At 52.9% G+C, this 22,451-nt stretch overlaps 1 protein-coding gene and 1 long non-coding RNA gene across 2 annotated transcripts in view; one reads left to right on the top strand and one right to left on the bottom strand.

Moving 5' to 3' along the window:
- PLCG2 (phospholipase C gamma 2) overlaps positions 1 to 22,451 on the bottom strand; it is a 141,726-nt gene that overhangs the window by 9,319 nt on the left and 109,956 nt on the right. Inside the window, exons 25-31 of the mRNA XM_062176292.1 lie at positions 20,891 to 21,048; positions 16,925 to 17,027; positions 16,435 to 16,644; positions 14,110 to 14,255; positions 13,253 to 13,367; positions 12,037 to 12,204; positions 8,549 to 8,637 (exon numbers count right to left, since the gene is read on the bottom strand). Coding sequence (XP_062032276.1) covers positions 8,549 to 8,637; positions 12,037 to 12,204; positions 13,253 to 13,367; positions 14,110 to 14,255; positions 16,435 to 16,644; positions 16,925 to 17,027; positions 20,891 to 21,048 — 989 coding nt within the window. The remainder of the gene's footprint in view (positions 1 to 8,548; positions 8,638 to 12,036; positions 12,205 to 13,252; positions 13,368 to 14,109; positions 14,256 to 16,434; positions 16,645 to 16,924; positions 17,028 to 20,890; positions 21,049 to 22,451) is intronic.
- LOC133747870 (uncharacterized) lies at positions 5,873 to 13,149 on the top strand. Its single transcript, XR_009864414.1, has 4 exons — positions 5,873 to 5,986; positions 9,829 to 9,929; positions 10,279 to 10,436; positions 12,968 to 13,149. It is a non-coding gene; the product is annotated as an uncharacterized LOC133747870 (long non-coding RNA).

Genomic DNA, 22,451 nt, shown 5'->3' with positions numbered 1-22,451 from the left:
AACCCAAACTTCCACTTGTTATTTCTAGAATAGAAAGAAGTGGTTGGATTTAATAAAAATGAGAAACATCTGTCTCACAATTGGAGCCACTGTCTTCGATCTTTTTCCCACAGTTTACACTCATTATACTTATGGCATCAAATGCCTTATGGTTTTCCCTCAAGTTGTTTCTAACTGTCAGTGTTAAACCATCCTTACATTCTTTACAAAAACTTGACTACATTATAATATATTGTTCTAGTAAATAGCTGGAATGATTAGCTTTTTTTTAGAATGACCATCTGTATTCTTAAGGGCCAATTATCTGTGACTGCAAGGGTAGAGCAGAGCTAGGAGTATCACCTTTCTCTTGTTTTAATATAAAACTTAGATGGTTTCAAAGCAAATGTAGCATTGCCATTTTTCCACTGGATATATTTGGAATCATGTTCTTCAAATAGCCCTCAGCTTATTAAACCAAGTCTGACCTCTGTGTAATCTGACAGGTGTCTTATATATGTAGCACATTGTAACTTTTCTACCGCTTCTCTGCTGTTTTAGCTCTTGCATGCTTTAAGGCAGTCATCCATTTTGAATGATATTTTCTGGGGTTTGTGTCATTTACATGTCAACATTTGTATGTTTTTCTTTATTAAAGAGAAAACAATGTTTAATTGGTCTAGTAAACTTTTTTCATGAGCCAGTATTTTTTTCCATTCAGTTGGCTTTTGTATCTATTTTATTGCTACTTCCCAGTAGCTTATTTTACTGGTGTTTTAAAAGCCTTAAGATACATACTTGGGGTGTGTGTTTTCAGTCTTGGTTCTGCAGTATCAGAGCACACACTTTCCTGCTCTAAGGGCTGGAGCTGTGGGGTGGCAGGTTAAGCTGCTGCCTGCTATGCCAGCGTAAGATGGCCCAGGCACATGGGTCCTGCACCCACGTGAACCAGTGGATGGAATATACCTCTCTGTCTTTAATTCTGCTTTTCAAATCTTTACCAAAAATAACCCCACAAATATAACGGAATAAATGTAACATTTCCTAGGTAGGTGCTGTGTTCAGGATGTAGAATGTCCCTGGTTCAAGATGTGACCACCCACTCTGACACAGGCTTAGGCCATTGCCTCCTACCAACCCCACCATAGACCAAGCCAATGGGGCCACCCAATCTTGGACATAAACATCAAAACTGGGTATACAGCTGTTTGCCTTGGATCTGTAATTGAGTTGTTGAATTTGCTTGTTGTGATTTTTTTTTTTAATATTTATTTACTTGAAAGAGTTACACACAGAAGGAGGAGTAGAGAGAGAGAGACAGAGAAAGAAGTCTTCCATTGGCTGGTTCACTCCCCAATTGGCCGCAATGGCTGGAGTTGCACCAATCTAAAGCCAGGAGCCAAGAACCTCCTCCAGGGCTCCCACGCAGGTACAAGGGCCCGAGGACTTGGGCTATCCTCCACTGCCTTCCTGGGCCATAGCGGAGAGCTGGGACTCCAACCGGCCCCAGTGATTTTCTATTTAGGAAATTCTGTTCTCAAATGAGAAGCATTTTCCCATCTATTCCTTTTTCAAGTATTGGCACGTTATAGTTGAATATCTTAGAAGACATTTTTACATGTATTGAGAAATAGAACGAAAATGAGGTAAACTATCCATATGTAAGGTAGAAAATGTCTATTCAATTCTTTTGATCTTCTGCCTTGCAGATTTTTCATATACCAAACCTTTAAAAATCTGAAAGACCTTGCTTTATCCAGTTGCCTTTACATGTATAGCTTTTATTTTACATATTTAGGAACTACACTGTTTCCTAATTATTTTTATGTCCCTTTGTAAACCAAGTATTTATGTCAGTACAGAGTGTTCTTTAAGGCATTTTAGTACTTTTCATCTCTTTAAAAAATTTTATTTCATTCTTTAAGGTGTAGTAAAATACATGTTTAGAATAAAGTAGCTGTTAGAGTTATGCTCAATTTACAAATCCGATTAGAGAAAAATTCATGACGAAACTTTAAACTGTTGATATAAATTCTTGTGCAACATAAGCATACTTAATTTACAAAAAAAAAAAAAGCTGCTTAAATCCTACTTTCCTATTAACTCTTCCTTCCCGGTTATTCACTGTCAATCCTGTTTTCTTTTTTTACCCATATCATCTTCCTTAAGCTCACTTCTTGTACACTTTACACAACAGGATTTTTTTTTTCTTTTGTAATGAAAGAATACAGCCCATTCACCAACTTAAATATAAGTTCTTAACTATTTCATTTTGATTATTTTACATTTTGTTTTGCTTAATTTCTTCTATGGTCCTTTTTCTTCCCTCTTCTGCTTTTCACTTCTTAGGACTGTTAAGCTGAAGATAACAACACTATCTAAAATTACATCTTCCTTTTATACCAAATTATAAGCATTTACTCTGCCTATGTAGGATGCAATATTTGCCTACTGATTACCCAGGCATCAAAGCTGGAATCTTCTAGAACACCTTTTATTTTACCATGATGCATCTACATGAATTTGCCGACATTTGATTATTCTTAGCTTCAGATCATGAATTTTAGTTAGTGTTTCTTCAATTTCAACAATCCTTAAATGACATTTATTATCAGAAAATTTTAGTCCTATTTTGATCACCTTCTGAAATATACTGCAAAATTAGTCACTGGTTCCTCTGTTCACTTCCCTGCCTCGAAGTTTGATTCAGGGGCTGCCTTGATGTTTTCCTTGTGCAGGATCTATGAAAGATCTAAAACTTTGCATACCCATAATGCATTTCTACTGCCTGGACGTGGCGGGTGGCTGCACCCTGAGTTCTTTTGTGTTCCTCATCTACAGACAGCATTCCACTTCTTCCAGTTTGCAGAGGACAAGTCTGGCTTTAGACATCTTTGGTTTTCTTTACAGACATTCTGGTGTTTGGGGGAAATCTAGGTTTTTTTATTTATCTACATAATTGAATTTTTTTTTTTTACTAACGTGTGATTATGAGTGTGGATATATTTTATATGCATCCTACCTGGGACCAAGCAAGCCTGCTCAAGTAGCAGACCAGAGAGAACTTGTGTTTCGTGAGTGGTCCCTACAGCCTGTTCCACACAGAGATGGCTTGCTGTTAGGTCACTGTCCCCATCCTCCCCGCCCCGTCTTAGGAATCCATCTTACGGGTGCCACTCTGGAATGCGAGATATTCTGCACAGTCTTTGAAGTCACTAATGCAGATTTACTTATAGACTGAATTTTTACATTTAAGAAGTCCGTTCTCTGTTCAGATTCCAGAAAGGTCTTGCCCGATACTCTGCTTTGGCGTTTTGAAAGTTCTTCTGACTTACATGTTAAGGTTCTCAGCTGATGCTGCCAATGGCTCCACTTCAGCTGCCAGCCACCTGTCCCAGGTGTTCACCTGGGGCTGCCCGCCTCTTGGTGATGTGTGCCAGATTGTTTTTCAACCCAGTTCATGGTTTGTTGTTGTTGTTAAATTTATTTATTTATTTGAACATCAGAGTTACAGAGAGAGATCTTCTACCTGTTGGTTCACTCTCCAGATGGCTACAAAAGCCAGGGCTGGGCCACGTTGAAGCCACGGGCTTCTTTCACACCTCCCACATGCATAGCAGGGGCCCACGTACTCAGGCCACCTTTCACTGCTTTCCCAGGCCATTAGGGAGCTGGATCAGACGTGGAGCAGCCAGGACTCGAACCGGCGCCGATGCCAACATTGCAGACAGTGGCTGTACCCACTGCGCCACAACTCTGGGCGAGGCACACAGCTTTGACTATCCAGCAGTCACATCAAGTTGCTGAGTCTTCAGTGAAAGGCACAGCAGTTTGTCTTTTCTTTGTTCTTTAAACATTTATTCGTTTGAGAGAGAGAGAGACCAATCTTCAATCTGCTGGTTCACTCCTCAGCTAGCTTGCACCATCCAGGGTTAGGCCAGGCAGAAGCCGGATTCTTCTTCCCAGTTTCCTACAGACGTGACAGGGCCCCAGTGCTCGGGCTATCTTCTGCTTTTCCCAGGCCGTCTGTAGGGAACTAGGGCAGGTGGGACTTGAACCAGCGCCCATATGGCATTGCTGGCATGGCAGGCTTTACTCGCTAGGTCACAGTGCCGGCCCAGTTTCTGCTCTTTGGAGCCAGCACTGGGCAAACCCCGGCTGAGGAAGCACAAGCAGGTGCCTCTCTGTGTGCAGACCCTCCAGGTCTCCCCGAGTGTTAGGAAATATTCCCCAACCTCCAAAACCAGGCACAGGTCCGCTGCAGCGTCCAGCTCCCAGGTGATCCCCCAGGATGCCAGCATGTGCGGTCCATCTTCCCCAGGGGTCTGCACTTGGATTCTGGCTGAGCCCTCACCTAGGCTCCCCGCACAGACTAAGCCTCTCCGCCCCTGGCCTCTCCACCTCCATCCACAGGCACCAGAGATCAGCATTCCACAGAGCCGAGGCAGCCCGTTGTCCCCAGTGCCCTTCCAGGAGCCGCCAGCTCCCCTCCCCTCTGGTAGGAGCAGGACAAGCTTCCATACTCTGCATGTTCCCTTCTGTCTGGATTGCATGGGTTTGGATCATCTCAGTGAAGGCCTCTTCCAATTAAAGGCAAGATGAAATACAGTACAACTTAGACGAATCTGTTTAGGTTTAGGGAAGAATTCAACCTATATCAAACTGGCCTGTTTTTTCTTTGATCCATACTGTTACTAAATACCTAGTCTTCGGGAGCCAACTTAGCACTAACAACAGTTAGTGAAGACTTTTATTATTTAGAGTTTATTCATCTGTGGAGAAGGGCTGAGTTAGGGCCTTGTCCTTGATCCAGCAGGTAGCAGTGGCTTTGAAAATCATGTACCAGGAGCCAGCTCTGTGGCGTACTAGACTAAGCCTCTGCCTGCAGCGCCAGTTCCGATCCCATCCAGCTCTCTGCCCGCGTACTTGGGGCCCTTGCCCACACGTGGGAGATCCAGAAGAAGCCCCTGGCTTCCGATTGGCCAAGCTCCAGCCACTGCAGGCATTTGGAGGAGTAAACCGGCAGATGGAAGACTTTTCTGTCTGCCTCTCCAATAAAGAAATAAAATCATCTGTGATGTAGAAGAAGGACACAGGATAAAGCCAACTATGGAAATACCATATGCACAAACATTAGAAGGCAAAGGAAATTTAGGAAGATGCTACCTGGTTATAAAGAGGGTATTGATGGAGACTGTTTTTTTCTGATCCCCCCTTCTTTTTTCTTCTACTTGTCAAATATATTAAGGGTATAAAATCATGCTAAAAATACTCTTTATGACCCATTGATGCAGGAAGCAAAATGAGGAATTGAGAATTGTTAAAGTACCTGTGCCATGTACACGGCTTCTTCAGCAGCACTCTGGGTGCTGACTGACAGGTTTCTGGGGCTGTAACCAGACCTCAGCAGAGGCTGGGTTAGTAAGTTCCATCTCGGCCACCATCGGCTCAGTCAACGCCCATACCAGTCTCCCCAGGGATGTTGACCGGAGTCTGTCTCTGCATCCCAAAGGCACAGTGAAAAACAGAACAAGGGTTGATCATGGGCACCCAGGAGAGGCCCCCGACTGCAGCCCAGTTTCCACGAGAGACCCTCGTGGCAGTGGGGACAAAAATGCCAAGCACCACCCGTAGGTGGCGCAGAACTGGGTGACAGATGTGGAACTGAACACAGCCCCAGGAGCCAGCAGCTGCAATGCAGTCTGCACACGCCAGGCCACTTGTGCACTGGAACTCCTGGAGAAAGCCAGCATCCCCCACCACGGCCAGTGCGTCAAATCTGCATAGACAGTTTCCTGCTAAGTATACTCATCCTCTCTGCCGCCAGTGGTACCTAATCCTTTCAATGACTTCTCACGTTTCCAGGGTTGTTCATGGTGGCTGTGCAGCACAGCACCTCCACAGAGCACGCGGAGCATTTCTACCACTGAGTTTCCCGGGAAATGTCTGCAGATGGGTTTCTGGAACTTTCCCCAGGCACCAGACGGACAAAGCCCACCTCTGAGAGGTAAGCCTCACCAAGCAAAGGGGCCTGGGGCTTGATTCTGCAAGGCTTTTGTTAACCGTGCAGGTGTCACAAGTTTGCCCATCCTGCTCAATTAGCTGACCTTACTGACTTGGAGGAGGAGAAGGTTCTCCCACGGAGAGCAGCTCGAAAGCCTCATTTGTAGGCGGAGTCCCTCTCAATCTAACAGCGGAATGCTGATGAAGAATAGGTAATAATGAAAAGTGATTGTAACCTCCCTTAATTTTTTTAGGATTCATTTATTTGAAAGGCAGTTAGAGAAGACCTCTTCCCTCCACTGGTTCACTCCCCCAGATGGCCGCAACTGCTGGGGCCGGGCCAAGCCAAAACTAGGCGCTGCCTCTGTGTCTCCCCTTGGGGGACAGAGGCCCAAAGACTTGGGCCATCTTCCGCTGCCTTCCCAGGCTTATTAGCAGGGAGCTGGATTGGGAGTGGAGCAGCAGGGACTTAAATTGGTGCTGATACGGGATGCTGGCATTGGCACAGCCCCTAGACCCTCACTTGAAAGCAGTGGTTCTCAACCAAGGCTAACTTTACCATCCCAGTGACATCCGACAACATTCGGAGCTGAGGTGGAGGCTGCTACTGGCGTCAAGTGGGCCATGGGCAGGGATGCAGCCAAGCCCCCTACCACACACAGGAGAGTCCCCACCACAGAGAACCACCTAGCAGGGCTCTACTCACAGCAGTGGCATCCACTATCAGAGGGCAAATTGGAGTCCTGGCTGCTCTGCCTCCAATCCAGCTCCCTGCTACTGCATGAAAGGACAGCAGAAGATGACCCAAGTACTGGGGCTTCCTGGCTTCGGGTTAATGCAACCCTGGTCATCGCAAAAATTCAGGGAATGAACCACCACATGGGAGCACTCTCTCTCTGTCATTCTGCCTTTCAAATAAATAACCCTTAAAAAATAAAGGACTCCTAGCCCCAAATTTCAACAGTGAATTAAAAAAGACATAACTTACCTGTATAGATGAATTGATATCATTACACTTCCATAAAGAAAGCAAAGCAGACGTGCTACCATTCTCTCCTCTCTCCCACTAATTACAAAACTGTAACTATACTGCCCACACAAGCTGGGCTCTGGCTTTGTGGTTTAATTTACAGAAAACAGTAATTCTGGCTTAGGTTTGTTAATGAACTTATTAAACACTTCACTGTTACTAAGGATACATTGGCAATGCTTAACTCACTCTAGAAGAGGAGAAATTTCAGAGAAGAATTCAGATAAACTCTCCTGAACAAGTATTTCTATCACAGGAAGAACCATAAAAGGTGCTTTTCTGGATCCCTGATTTAAAGTTCAAAAGAAAAATAGCCTTTTCATATGAGATTTATATTTATCTTTACAGTATAACACTTAAAGGAGTGGATGCCCCTGGCTGTCTCAGAGGTTTCTGGCCCCCAACTACTGTGCCTTTTAAGTCTCTGCTCCCTGTCTGCCTTTCCTGATTTTTGCAGCCTCTTTTATCCTGATGTTCCTAAAATGCTGTGGAGTAGAAAACTACCAAGGTTGCAAAAACCAAAACAGCTACACAGAAAAGCCTCGGGTTCTCCCCTTGGAGTCAAGTTCATTAATTCTTCCTGCAAAGATACTGCTGTGCTCCTCCAAGGCCTCCCCGCCCCGCCGTCTCCCTCCACAGTTGACAGTTCTTGACCTGACTCACATTCTGGAAGTTGCCATGCAAGCTATTTCCACATCACTGTTGAGCTCTTCTGGCCACAAGAGCAAAAGCATAGGCTGTGACTGTTCAACCCAGGAACCAGCCAGGTTGGGAAAACAAGATGGACAGCCAGCCACACCCAGATCAGCACACGGGCATCTAGAACCACGGGTTTTTAGGAGTGCCCAAGGCAGCAGCCCGGCCCAGACCAGCCTTGGTTTTTTTGAAGCAGGAGGAGAATATCTTGAGAGAGGGGCGGAGCTAGAGCTCAGGCCTGGCAAGCACACACGCGAGGTGGACTGGAGCCTTGGGGAGAGGCCATCACAACCCGGCTGCAGCACCAGCGTGACCTTAACTCTGCAGCTGCCTACTGTGAACCCCAGCCCAGTGCTCCCTTGAAGACCCTTGATCCTAAACAACCTCATCGCTTCCGTTAATGCAGAATTCCATGAGGCCAAGTCCTACCCAAACTCCTTGATCAAAAGACACCAAGTGTCTTCAAGGCCTTGGCAGGCCACAGGGTCACAGAAGCAAGCTGCCTGTGCACTGGAGCCAGCACATGGGGTCCTTGCATTTCCACCTCTTGAGACAAACCATTGGTAAAGGGCAGGGAGGAGCATCCAGAGAACAAAAGCACGCTCTGTCTGGGCTCTGGCTAAAATGAAACTGAACTGCCAAGGACCTCAGCCCGTTCCCATCATACTGCCTACTGCGGGACTCCCACGGCATTCCCCGAGGAAGAAGCCAGACCTCTGAGAAGTAACAGAAAAGGGACTTCTCCCGGGGCTCAAGTCCAGTAGCCAACACTGGCACAGGTCATTTCTACCCCAGCAGAACACGCTCAGGGAGCCCCGCCCCCCGCCACCCTCCACTCACCAGGACGGGTCGTATCTCACAGAAAACCAAGAGGGACGCCAGTTCGATGTCCTCGCTGTACCCATTCTTCAGAGGAACGGATCGGAAGCCTGCAGAACAGGGGACGTGCAGAGGGGGTTGTTAATGCCAGCCTTGGCTTTCCTCGGGCCCCAGTGGAAGGAGTGGTCGGCTCCCCGCCGTGGAGCCTGATGCCCTGGAAGCCAGAGAGGTCCCAGCCTGTAGAAGAGGCTGGCACAGTGACGGGCCGGCCCCCGTGGGGAAGCCCAGTAAGAACTCTGCCATGGTGGAGGGACACTGATAGACTCAGCAATGCGTCCTCACAGCCAGTTCCTCCACTTAGGTCTCTCAGCATCCCAGGATGCGGGCACGGGCTCTCTCTGAAGACGTCCAGCAGCAGCAAATCACCCGGCCCAGGACAGCTCCTAGCAGTACTGACCCTCCTGCTCAGAAAGCCGCGCCCCCTAGATAGCTCCTACCCTGTGGTCATTTAAATGTTTCTCTTACTTGAGTTAGAGCTGACTCTTTCCCCCGTTTGGTAAAGGTGAAGGCTGCTCAGAGGTGGGTGGTTAGCTACATAGTATAAAATACAGTGAAAACAGCACTCTGGCTCCCACCCAATCGGCACTGCTAGATAGGGCCTTAGAGACTGTTACAAGACCCTAGTTTGTCCCCAAAGCTTCGTAATTCCATGGTATCTCAGTCTCCTGCCCAAGCATTGCCCCAAATCCAGGCACTCCAAGTCTGTCCTCAATGCCTCTCGCCAGTCAGGTTACCAGAGAGCATTCGAGACTCAGCTGCGTCAACACCTTTCAACAGCACCCGCAGACTCAGTATCCATGGCTACAGAGGAAGGAAGCAGCACCCTGAGGTCTCCCTCTCTTCCCCGCAGACAGGTGGAGGAGAAGTATGGTTTCGTCACGGACATGTCACCTGGTATCTGCATTCGAGTTTGTAAGCAGAATCCCCCCATGGAGGGCGGTTCAGTGATGCTTCACTACAGCCGTGCTCGTGCAGTAAAGCTAAAACATCTCTGGGCGCACCTGCACACTCACCGCTCAGACTACCCGGGGGCCGTTCCCGCGTCCCCACGTGCTTTCAGACACAATTTGGAGTAAAATGAAGAAAGCCTGCTCCCGACTAGGTCCTTAGCCCCACGTCAGTTTACACTCAACGTGATTTACACACAGTGCATGGCCGGAGTGTATACAAGGAGCCACCTTCCTGCTGAACTTCTCTGTAGATGTCTCAGTTGGCGGAATTTGTCCTCTTTGTTTTCTTAGACATGAGCTCCTGGGACACGTGACCTCGGAGGTGTGCGTCTGATTTTTTTTGTTGGTGGCGGTGGTGGTGCTGCTATGTGTCACCCACAGAATTCTCACAGGTAAGCCAGTGCGACTCCATCGTCCATGTGCACGTGAGGTCTGGGCTGGGGCCTGATGTCCCCAACCTCTGATGAGCTGTGCACAGAGGGGGCTGTCACAGGAGCTGGAATGCTGTGTGGGGCTGGCTGGAAGCCATGCACTCCAGGAGTGTGGCTGCACGCCAGGCAGTACCGACGGACACTCGGTGGGTGCTTCCACGCGAGACCCGAGCCTTGAGACTCAGTGTCCACGTCTTGTAGTTACGCACAGGGCAACCCTTTATGTTTACGGGAACTGGGCTCAAAACGGTTTCTCACTTTCCCCCAAAATTGAATTTGCATTTTCTCGTTTGCTTTGGTCGTTTTACAGAGAAAGGGAAATCAAAGCTGTTCCTCTACTTGAGAAGATGAGGCTGGGGGCTTTTCGACTGCAGCGGGAAGAAGGCAGGGCTCACCAGGGCAGGCTCCAGAGCGGGAAGAAGACGGCTTTGAAGTCCGAGTCAAGCTCGGTCCTATGTGTCTAAGACGGTGAGCAAGTTAATTTAGACCTGCAGCCCCCAAAGCGTCCAGATTTGAAAAGCAGAGATGATGCAAGCCCCTTCGCAGGATACTGTGGGGTTAACAGCGAATTTAAGGTACGCCGTAAACGCTGCTTCCCCGGAGCCCGCCGTGTGACGCTGGCCAAGGCTCCTTTCTGAGTCCAGACGCTCCTGACGTCTGAGGCACAGAGGGCTCTTCCTCTCCTGTCCTGAGCCCCTGCTCAGGGACCTCACCGCTGGGCTGGGCGGCTCTGTTCTTGTTTACATGGATCTCCAAGCACAGTCACATTTTCTAGATGAACTAGCGCACTTCCCTGGCCGGCAAGATAGAAAACTTTGATCAGCTCTGCCTTCTGCACGAGGCGAAGGCAGGAGGGGTAGCAGGGGGCATAAGCACAGCCACCCATCGGGACAGGGCCAGTCCAGGGGAGACCGGTCAGGCACCAGGCAGCACCCAGACCCTGCAAAGCTCTCTGCCGTGGCACGGAGGCCTGGCCCCTACACTCCCTGCCCTGGCACAAGGGGCATCATTCCTCGACCTTGTTTATTGAGTTAATCTAAAAGAAGCACATTACAAATTTAACAACCAGTTGACAGAGCCGGGCCAGTTGACCAAGAGGGGTTTCCAAGTATCAGGCCTCTGGGGCTCACAAGCCAAAACTCTGATTATTACGGTAAATTATAAAAATGGATATTTCCAAAGTGCTACAAAATCTGAGGATCTAAGCATTTTCCAAAATTCTGAGGAAATGATTTCCTCAAGGAGCTGGCAAGACATGCAGATTCCTGGGTGCCCCCGGGGCTCAGTCAGAACTCCACCGTGCGGGGCCGGGGCTCCGTCATGCACAGGTCAGATTGATCAGCCTGGGAGCGACAAACACTGAGCTGATACCTGGTACAGTCCCAGTGGTTTTTAAAGCCCCAGTTTAGCAATTCATGGAGCCCAAGGCTTCTAAACAGCATCCAAAGTCTGTATTTTTATAGCAACAACTAGGAAGATCACCTGTTCCTCTGGAAAAGTGGTCCTTAGGAACCCAGAAGGGGCTGTGATCTTGCAGCTCATGTGGCAGAAAGAGCAGCCCGGGGAAGAAGGAAACTGACACCCCAGTGACGGCTGTGGGAGAACCTGCCCAGCGTGAGCGTCCCCAACCTGGGGACAGTCAACGTTCTGCAGACGGCCGGCCCCATTCATCCCAGGTTCCCTGAGTGTGCAAGAGCTGCTCAGGTGCCCCACTTGGCTTGGTCTCTACCCAATACAAAATCCTTTCTCAAACCAGGAAGCATGTGTGTTCAGTCCAGCATGGCGGAAAATGCTCGCAGTTGTAATCAACTCCCACAATGTTACAGATGACAATGAAATCCTAAAGCTTAGGTCCCATGAACCCCAAGACTGGCAATCCCACCAGCCAGAGCTGCAACCCCCTACCTACCAATCCAGTCGCAAACACACACGCTGGCTTTGATGGCCGTGGGGCGCCACTTAACTGCCCCCCACCCCCCAGCTCTCCAGGCTGCCCCATCACTCTGCAGTGACTTAATGGAAGCCAGCAGCTGGCTGGGATCGAACACCTGCTTATGATGCCCCTTACCTGACTTGATGCCTTTGATGGGGTAGGTGGCATGCGCAAGGAAGTTGGGGTCACTGAACATGTCTTCCTCATAAACCACAAAGCGCAGAAAGGCCAGGTTGGGGTCATAAATCTCAAATGTCACCTTCTCCTGGGTCGACGCCCAGACTGGGTTGAGGCCGTTATCATCTGGAAGAAGGGCAGAGCTCAGTCCAAGCCATCTCGCCCTGCCCCACCCCAGCCCAGGGACTCTGCCTCCTTCAGCAGCCATGCAAATGAACCGTTCTCTATGCCAAGAACTCAGCAAAACCTGGGTCCTGCTCTTCCCCTGCCCCGAGCTCTCGTGATCACAGGCCTGGCCTTCATAAGTAGAAGGGGACTGCCTGCTCCCGTGGGCGTCCCCATCTCCCTGCAGACAGGCAGAGCAGGAAGCCCTGGGTTTGGAATAAGGAAAAGAGGCAACTAGAGCGGAGGGCCATGAGGCCTTCTGGTGAGGGGGCGGGGCTCAGGCTGGCTGCGGCGGCAGAGCGGCCAGGGAGGACCCGGCCGCATAGAACAAGGCTAGCAGCAAACCTTCAACAGTCCACAACCACAACCTCTTCGTTCAGCACCAAGAGCTGTTTCCCAGGTTTGCTGGTAGCCGCCTTCTATGCAGCTGGGTCCTTCCCAGGGTCAAGTCACCCAGGCTGAGCCCTTTGGTCTGGTCAGCTGTGGCCTCTGACTAAGCCTTGACCCGAGACACACAGCAGGTGGGTGCTGTCATGGCCCAGGGGCCAAGGGCCGGCCTAGGACTCTGACCTGACCACACAGCACTGGGGAGTAGTCCAAAAGTTTGAAGTTGCTCTTCGCCAGGGCAGCGTTGTCCACTAAGAAATCTCCCGTGGGGGCTGGCGCTGTGGGTGCAGTGGTATAGGCCATCACCTATGATGCCAACATCCCACGTGTGCCCTAGTTCCAGGCCTGGCTGCTCTACTTCCAATCCAGCTCGCTGCTACACAGTGGAAGACAGTCCAAGCGTTTGGGCCCCTGCCCTCACGTGGGAGACCCGGAAAAAGCTCCTGACCCAGCCACAGCCATTTGGAGAGTAAACCTGAGGATGGACCATCTCTCTCTCCTCCTCCCTCTCTCTGTAACTCCTCCTTTCAAATAAAGTCATAAAAGAGAAATCCCCATGAACAGCCTCCCTGTGTGCGCCCTAGCTGCTCTCTGCATTGAGGAAAGGGCAGAGACAACTTACTCACTACCGTCGTCTTAAATTTGTTGTTGTCGCACTCGGCTCCACAGATTTCCACCTCCACAAAGGGACAGGCGATGCTCCGGCCAAGCTTGGGGAGATGGCGCGCGCCCAGGACCTAGGGCACAGAGCAGAGTGGGGGGTGGGCACAAGACACATTCTACCAAGGCAGGGGGCAGGGAATTCAGTTTGGGTTCTGGAGTCAGAGGGTCTCGGGTGAAGGTCCAAGTGTCTCCTGAGAGCACGCCAGTTAACTCAGGGGGTGTCAGCTTCCCCAGTGGGGTCCCATGATCTCGCCCTATGCTGGATGAGGAGGTGGGGTGGGGTGAAGGCCACAGCTTTAAGGACAAGCCAGAAGCTCAGCCCCGGCCATGTGACCCTCAGCTGGGTCTCCCGTGAGCCCATCACCACCACCCCCCATGCCCAGGGGCGGAGCACACATGAGGCAGGCAGCTGAGGCCCGGGACCCCCAGCCCTCAGGAAAGGAGGACGAGCAGGCAGCATCCTTTGCTAACTGGTCTCCATGTATAGGGCATAGGTCACATGACCTTCACTTTTCTACCCTCCAAAACCAGAAAGGAGCAAACTTTGACTCCCAAGACTGGCCAGAGGCTAGACCAACCCTCTTCTCTCCCGAGGCCATTTCCCCAGTTTTCTTTCTCTTTCTGGCTAGAGACCGATTCCTACCGTACCCTGACACACGACAACAGGGGGATGACCAAGATGGCTTTCGGTGAGTTCCCCTCCCTCTCTTTCCCTCCTCAGTCACCCTGGGAGGCACGATAGTGTGTGAAAGGTCCTAACCCTGAGTGTGATGCTTCCCCCTGGGGCGGGGGCCTCGGCCCAGCCCTGGGCCCTACCTTGACCGTGACGGTCATCAGGATCCTCCTCTGTGCCTCGGGCGGCATCGGGTCGTACTTCTCTGTCCGCATGCTCTCGGGCTGCAGGACGTAGCCCGTCCGCCCGTTGAGTGAGAACAGCGCGTGGTTCATCTGCATGTACTTGTCTGGAAGGAAAGCAGACTCGGGCTGTGAGTCAGGCGTGAGAACCCGGCGGAACGGGCGTGGCTTTTCCCAGCAGCCACTGCAGGTAGTTGTTCACAAAGGCCACTGACTCAAGGAAACTATCAGACTCTTAAAAAAAATTCCAGAACCACACAAGGTCATCAAAACCTCCTAAATGCTGAAAAAAATACACAGAAGTTAGGCCGTCATCCAAATGCCTGGGACATACAGACATGTCAACTTTTTAACCTCCTAAGAGCTCTGATCAGTGCACACAATGAAAACTTGATGAGATAAACAGGGTAAGACACCCGCACTCTCTGCAGGGAAACCAGTGCCAGTGCTCCCTTGGTACCTGAAGCAGTTACACCACTCAGAAGGGAGACACCGGGGCTGGCACTGGGGCACAGCAACTTAAGCTGCTGCTCACTACACCAGCATCCCATATGGGTGCCGGTATCAGTCTTGGCTGCTCCACTTCCAGTCCAGCTCCCTGCTAATGCATCTGGGAAAGCAGAAGATGGCCCAAGTCATTGGACTCCTGCTCCTATGAGGGAGACCTGGAAGAGGCTCCTCGCTCCTAGCTTTTGATTGGCTCAGCTCTGGCCATTGAGGCCATTTGAAAGACCTCTCTCTCTCTCTCTCTCTCTCCCTCCCTCCATCTGCCTTTCAAATGAAACATTTTTTTTAAAAAGAAGGGCAAGTGAAATATCAGTAAGAGCAGCTTTCATCTGCCACAGTGTCTAATTAATTCTTTTTATTTAATTTCCTTGAAAGGGAGAGAGGTCTTCCATCCACTGGTTCACTCCCCAAATGGCCACAATGGGCTGAGCTGGGATGATCTGAAGCCAGGAGCCAGAGTTTTCTCTGGGCCTCCCAGATGGATGCAGGGACCCACGCACTTAGGCCACCTTCCACTGCTTTCCCAGGCCATAGCAGAGAGCTGGATTGGAAGCAGAGCAGCCAGATCTTGAACTAGCACTCATATGGGATGCTGGCACCACAGACAGCAGCTTCACACGCTACATCACAGCACCAGTCCCTCTAATCAATTATAATCCATCAGATGGACAAAGATGGAGAAGCTCAATAAAACGAGCTTCATGAACTGACGCCGGAGCGCCAATTTGCATTTCCACACCCAGCTTCTATGGAGGGCACGATGGCAAACCTCCTGCTGTCGGCACCACCACAGACAGGCATGCAGGGGTTTTCTTCAGGGCGAAGCTTATCAAAATCCAAGTGCAAGTGCCGGGGAACCCACCCCGCTGCTCCAAGCATTTTGTCCCCCTAATGCACCCCTACCTCTGTAGTACTAGGCTCTCGGAAGGTTCCAGAAGACAGTGCAGTGTCTAAGTGCCTCTGATGGGAACAGCCTACGGGGCCTCCGTGGGAGGCTGGTTAAACACAGAACAGTGCCACCCCACGGCAGCCTGGGAAGCCAGGCAAGAGTGTAAGGGAGGCTCGGGATACAACAGTGGGGGAGCAAACCACTGTGCCTGATGCCACCATCTGGGGTCCACAAGTGTGTGTGCGTTGCATTTCCCAGCACAAGATAAGCTCCAGGAGAGTCTGAGCCAGGAAGCTCTCAAGGAGGGAAGTTCTGGGGCTGGTCTACTTCAGATCCAGCTCCCTGCTAACGTGCTTAGGAAAGCACCAGGGGACAGCCCAAATGCTTGGGTCCTGCCACCCATGTGGGAGACCAAGATGGAGTTCCTGGCTTCTGATGTCACCCTGGCCCAGCCCCAGTTGTTGTGACCATTTAGGGGAGGAAACCAGCAGATGGCAAAGCTGCAGGTGTGTGTGTGCACGCTCATGTGTGTCTGCTTCTGTTTCTGTCACTCTGCCTTTCAAATAAATAAAAATAAATCTCTTGAAAAACAGGAGGAAAGTGCTGAAAGGATAGAGCACCCGAGGCAGCCACTGTGTGCCTGAAGCTGGAATCCACTCCGGGACACTGTATTCACATAAGCTAATGGACTGTCTCTGTCGCAGTCACACAGCCGGCCGGTCCCCTCCTTCACCCCACTGTGCTGAAGGCCTCCTGCTGCCCAGCTGCTCTGACAACCCTGACAGTTTCCAGGACACATCATTCACTCCTGCTGGCCCAGCTCCCCCTGCCTGGAAGGACACCCCCCCACCCCACCCCCCGCGTCCTGGCCACCTGCGGTGCCCCTTTACCTGCCGTCTGGAAATTGAGCGCCACCATCTGGGAGCCGCACAGCCACAGGCGGAAGGGGTCATAGTTGGAGGAGTCCACCCTCTGTCCCTTCGGGTAGACGCGAGTCAGGCCCTTCTGGTTGTAGCGCAGGAGGTCAATGGGCTTCTGTCTGACGATGCTGTCAGCCTTCGTCTCCACAAAGGAGCGGATTTCCCGGAAGTCGGGGTTCTCTGCACACAGAGCATCCAGTCACCATTTACTGCGGCTCTCGGCACCATGCTGGGGCAGCACTGCATGCTCACGGCCAAAGGACAGCAGGCATCTCTCTGACATCACACCCAAGGGGCTGCGAAGGCAGCACCAGCATCGCTACCATCAGATTCACCCCTGCCTTTGAGGGTCCCAGGGATGCAAGGCGGGGGTAGGGGACAGAAAGGTCTATCTAGAAATACTGTGATTTGCCTTTTTGTTTAAAACTATTTGAAACTACCCTGAAGGGGAAGACGTTACCTAGGTTGTCCTTGGTCTTGCTGGTGGGCTTGCAGTAGACAACCAGGTCGGAGAGTTCAATGGCGATAGACTGGTTCTTCTCCCAGTATCTCATATTGTTCTCCTGTTTGGAGCCAGGCACCATCAGCTGCAGCCTCCAGAGCCAGTACACCCCCCATCTCCCGTGTGTGCCCTGCCTCCCCCCTTCCCCTCCCTTCCTTGGCTCTCCCGAAGCTCGCAGTTCAGCGCTTGCCTCCCCTGCAGCCACCTCCTTCCTCCCCCTCCTCTCACTGCCAGAATTCTCCACCAAGCTGCTGCCACCCAGGGTCCATCTCAGCCCCTGGCCACGGCTCAAAAACAGACGGGGTCAGGACGGTGCAGGTGGCGGCTCTCTGTCACCGTGCCCCTCTCCTTTGTCCTCTGCCCCTCTGTTATTCCCTCCCCTAAAGCCACTGCTACACCCAGTTCCAGCCCTCCGGCTCCTCACACCGCGGACCACGGCTGCCTCGTGATTCTCCCTCCCCTGGGTCCCTGGAACAGGCACGTCCCCTCCCCACCTCTCACTGTGCCCATGGCGGCTCTGGCCAGAGGTCTGTCTCCCTGAGGCCCAGGCCCATGCCATGGGCATAGGGGGCCTTTCTCCTGTCTGGTCGAACTCTGTCTGAGCAAGGATGCCCTTCTCACTTCTCCCCCAATTCTGACCATCAGCTTTCCACCGGCCGACGGGGAGCCTCGGAAAGATGTGGAGGGGACCACCACCGCATGGGGAGGCTTGGGCTCGAGTGACGCATGCATGGTGGAAGGGAGTTCATCTAAGCTGGTCCACACCTCCTCTTACACACACAGCCGGCCAGCATCAAGACCGGACGCTTAACCCCTGCCTGTGCCACGCGGCAGCCCCGCCTCCTTCTCACTCTCACACCATCAGCCCAGCTCCTGGACACGACGTCACCAGGAAGCGTTCTGCACGCAGCTCACACTTTACATCCTCGGTGTCCGAGCCCCCCGCCTGCTGCCCGCATGCCCCCTCCTCCTGGACACCACCACACCACTCCCTCTCGTGGACGCCTTTATGGAGAACTCCAACACAGACCGGGAAAGGGGCACTGCCTTCCTGAAACCTCTCTTCCAGTCTCTGCCTTCCTCGGCCCTGGCCTGTCCCTCGTCGCCGGCCCTGTGTTACTGCAATCCCCAATCTGTTTCCCCCAGAATACGGCAGAGCCCTGCAGGTGGCACGTGTTCAGGTCCTGGGCTGACCCAATGGCAGCGGCAATACAATCCCATGGCTACGAAGGTGGGACCTGGAATCAGACAGAGCCTGCTAGTTTGCTGGCTGTGTCAGGCCAGTCCTATCATCGCCTCGTGCCTCAGTTTCCACAGCTGTAAAATAAGACTCATCTGGGGACGCACAGGGCTGCTGGAGGATTCTACAGGGAGGCCTTGGCTCTCCACCAGGCACAACGACAAGCGATGAACAGTGGCCACACTGTACTGGGAGATACGTGTGCCAGACAGAGCAGCAGCAGTGGCTCCTGGCACACAAGCAAGCTAGGGCACCCAATTCTTACATAAGGACATCTTCACCGACAAGTGCTGGCTCGATTCCTTGGGTCAGACTTTGGCAATAACCAGCAAACAAGATTTGATAATAGCTCTGGCTGTGACCACATCACCAGGACAGCTCTGAATGCGCCTCCAAGCTCTGGTATTCCCTCAAGCTCATCCACCCAAGCCAGCCCTCGCCATCCCGTCCCACACCTCCGGAGTGTCCCTGGGTACACAGCAAGCCCTGGCAGGAATACTCGGATTGCTGTGGGCAGGATGCACAGGGAGGAGAAGTCCAGAGATGTCCAAAGTCCACAGCCAAGCACTATTAAGGACACTCAAGCCACACCTCTCTGCCTGGGTCCTTGTATCGAGTTGGCTGTGTACTCTGAGTGCCAAATTGCCTCACAATGCCTCTGCACACCTGCAGGTGCTATAATCAGGCCACCCCAGTGTGTGGGGTCACAACACATGCCATTGGTTAGCTTTGGAAACTGCTAGCCAGACGGGTCACAGTGGCTGGTCTTGCCACAGACCAGAGGCAGCCAGAGGGCATGAAAACACACAGAATGCTGGGCCGGTCCTTAGGGAGACGCACATGGGAGACTCTGGGGAGAACCTCCTGGCAGCAGGCTGAGAGCCCACCTCCCTGCTGCTTCTCGAAGGCAGGACAAGGCCTCTCCCTGTGGCCACGCCAGCTCATCGTGTGGGCAGCTGGGGCCCACAGCCGGGACCCGGACAATCTCTGCTGAACGCAGTTTTGCACTCTCAGCTAATCCTAGCCAACGTGAAAACAAACATGGGGGGAGCGTCGCCTGAACACCCAGGCTCAGTCTCAGAAACCCCCAACCGGAGGAGAGGAAGTGGGACAGGGAAGGAGGGAGGAGAGACTGAAGTCACAGGAAGACAAGTCAGGAGAGGCGGGTACACCGCTTACCGCCCCGCCCACGCCCCTCTGAGCCCCTCATCAGTGCCCCCCTCGGAGAAAGCTGGGGTGTCTGGGAAAAAGGCACACAGGAAGCAGGTGCCCCAAGCTTGCCCCTGACTACTCTTCTCCATCTTAGGCGAGACGGACCGAGACTCAGGAATGAGAACACACGCTCAGGAGGACCAGGGGGCCAGGGGCTGCTGAACGGTGCCACCCAAACGGCGATGACAGCCACTCGGCCACAGCGAGGCCACAGCCAGGGGTGAGGACGATTCTTCAGACCACCCTCGGGGCAGGGGTGCCCCTGGACTTCCACGCTGCACCACGCCGGAGGCACGGGAAGGCAGTGATGTCCCCACCAGGGAGAGTGGCAACGCACCACCTTGCTGGTGCTAACTAGCTCCTGGCTCCCTGGAGGGACTGGTGATGGAGCGAGAAGCCATGGGAGAGTAGGGTGCAGTTTGTGAAACCCTTCACTAGAGTCTGGGACCCGGGCTGGGAGTGCTGGCCGGCCCCCCCAGCCACGAGGCCATTCACCTGGCACTCCCTAGAGTCTTCGAGGACAACAGTCTCCCTCTAGGGAGCTCAAAGGCTGAGTCAGGGGTCTCTGTTGCCCAGCCACTGGCCATGAAAGAGAAGAACAGACCAGGATACTGCAGCTTCTGGCAGTGGCGATGGCATGGGGTGACCACTGCCAGTGCCTTGGCAGACAGAGGCTCAGCCACGACGGCCAGAGGTCAGGGGCCTGGGAGCTACAAGGAAGGCTATCCAGTCGGTGCTCTGGTTCAAGACCTAGCTGAGAAGCAAGTGGCTCCATGGGAAGCCCTCGGCCTCCCGTACCCCATAAGCCAAGATGTGGCAACACTCTGCCGTGTCGTCATCCGGCACAAGGATGACGTGGGCACTAAGCCCCGCGGAGGCTGAGCCTTACACTTCTCACCCATCACCTTCTGGGTTACCTGCTGGGCTCCTCGCTTTATAAACAGGGAAACTGAGGCCCAGAGGAGTGAGGTCACTTGCCCAGGGCCCAGGCTGCCAACTGGCAAACCTCATACCTCCTCAACACACTTGCAGCCCAACGCTGCTGCCCAGATAGGGAAACCCAGACAAAGTCATTCCCATCTGCACGAGAAAGGAGCATGTCTTGGCTGTCTGTGTTCAGGGGCCAGGGAGCCAAGCCCAGCGAACGAACGCTGGCTGTGGGCAGGGCTCTGTGAATGTCGGGAAGCGACACACACAGAGCGAGGAAGGCGCCGAGCGTCACTGCACACACCCCGAGCCTCCCGAAGGCTCCAACAGGCCTTAGCTTCCCAAGGGACTTCCACCACCCCTTTCTGCTCCTGAGCGAGAGACAGAAAGACAGACAGACATTCCTACTGTCTGCACCTGCCCTACATCTGCCTCACATCCGTGTGGCCCCTGGACCTGCTCCACTTGTGGCGTGCACCCTCCCACAGCCGCAGCAGGTGCCAGGGGCCTGCGGACTCCAGGCGCACCCGCGGCCCAGGGCCTACCTTGGTGTCCATCTTCCAGTTGATCTGCCGGATGCTCTGGAACCACTCGAAGAGCTCTTCCACCCTGTCTGTGGCGAACTCCACTGGAGGATCCCCCTGCTTCTTGGGCTCCAGGATAAACACGAAAGACTTCTGGTTTTTGCCCTGTGGGGCTTTCACTTTGGGGAGAGAATGAGCAAAGTCCTGATCAGCCCCCAGACAGGCCACAAAGACCAGACCTGGCGGCGCCCAAGGTTTCTCACTGAGCGAAGCGGTCAGCCATTGTTATCCCCATGGCTGGCGCTGCCTGGGGTGCCCCCTTGTGTTGGCTGCATCTGGACCCTTACACACCCTGCTGTGCCAGGAAACAGCGAGCCGAGTCCTCCGAAGGCACGCATCCCAGCCCCTGGCCCCTGCGACCGTGACCTTGTTTGGAAACTGAGTCTTGGCAGATGTGTTCGAATTAAGGATCTCAAGATGAGACCATCCTGGATTTAGGGTGCACCTAAAGCCCAAGGCCCCGTGTCTTTGTGAGGGGAAGGAGAGGGAGCTGTGAGATGCACACGCAGCGCAGGACGCACGTGAGGGTGGAGGCGGAGCAAGGACGGGAGGGGCCGCAAGCCAGGGACCCCGAGGATGCCAGCAGGCACCAGAAGCCAGGAGCGGGGCATGCAACGGACTCCATATGCTGAGACAGCAGGGAACAGAGACTGGAGATTAGGAGAGGGGAAGATTAGGAGAGGAGAAGTTCTCTGTGAAACAATGCGCGTAGCTGGGATTTCTGAGCTCCTACAGCCAGCAATACTCCCGGCAGACCGTGCTCTGCATCGTATCGGTCCCTGAGAGGTTCATGGAGAGAATCACAGAGGGAAGGGCGCCTAGCTGGGTGTGTGAAGGCTGAGGCTCAGAGCAGACCTGGCGTGCACCCGCTGAGCCCCGGGCAAACCTAGGGAAGGGAAGGATTCGCAGACCATCAGCCGTGCAGACAGGTGCCCCGAGCCCCCTCGGCCACCCTGCCAGGGGCCCACAGGCACCCGCTGCGCTCGCTCAGCAGATACCTATCCCTGCTAGACCGTGGCAAGGAAGCCAAAACAAACAAGCAAACAAACAAACAAAGCCAGTTACTCAATGCAGAAAGCAAAATGCTGGCAATGGAAGGAAAAACTTCCCGAGGCCAGCGCAGCATGTACAGGTGTTCCCAGGGCCCGGTCGTAGGCAGCAAACCCAGGCTAACCAATCAATGGCTGCAGGGAACACGAGGCCTGCTCCAGACATGAGAGCCTCCCATGGAAGAAGGCAGAATGGTCCTCCCTGGCGCCTGCAGCTGCTCCACGGGAGCTGCAACTTTCCCACTTAAAAGCGGACAGACTCAAGGTCCGTGAAGCCCACAGAGCAGCCCACCTGCCTCCTGGATAGGCCCATGTTCAAGCCGTGCCCTCGCTGCCCCCCCCCCCCAGCATCCCCGGACGTGGGCAGCCTGGGTTTCCTGATCCCCGGCCAAGCAGCCAGAAGCCACAACGCAGAGAGCAGAGCAGAAGCGGAGAGCCCAGGGTGTCACGGCAACCAGAGGGCAGAGCTGCGC

This window comes from Lepus europaeus, chromosome 19 (genome assembly GCF_033115175.1).
Source record: "Lepus europaeus isolate LE1 chromosome 19, mLepTim1.pri, whole genome shotgun sequence".
NCBI lineage: Eukaryota > Metazoa > Chordata > Mammalia > Lagomorpha > Leporidae > Lepus > Lepus europaeus.
This window is presented reverse-complemented; position numbering and strand designations above follow the sequence as displayed.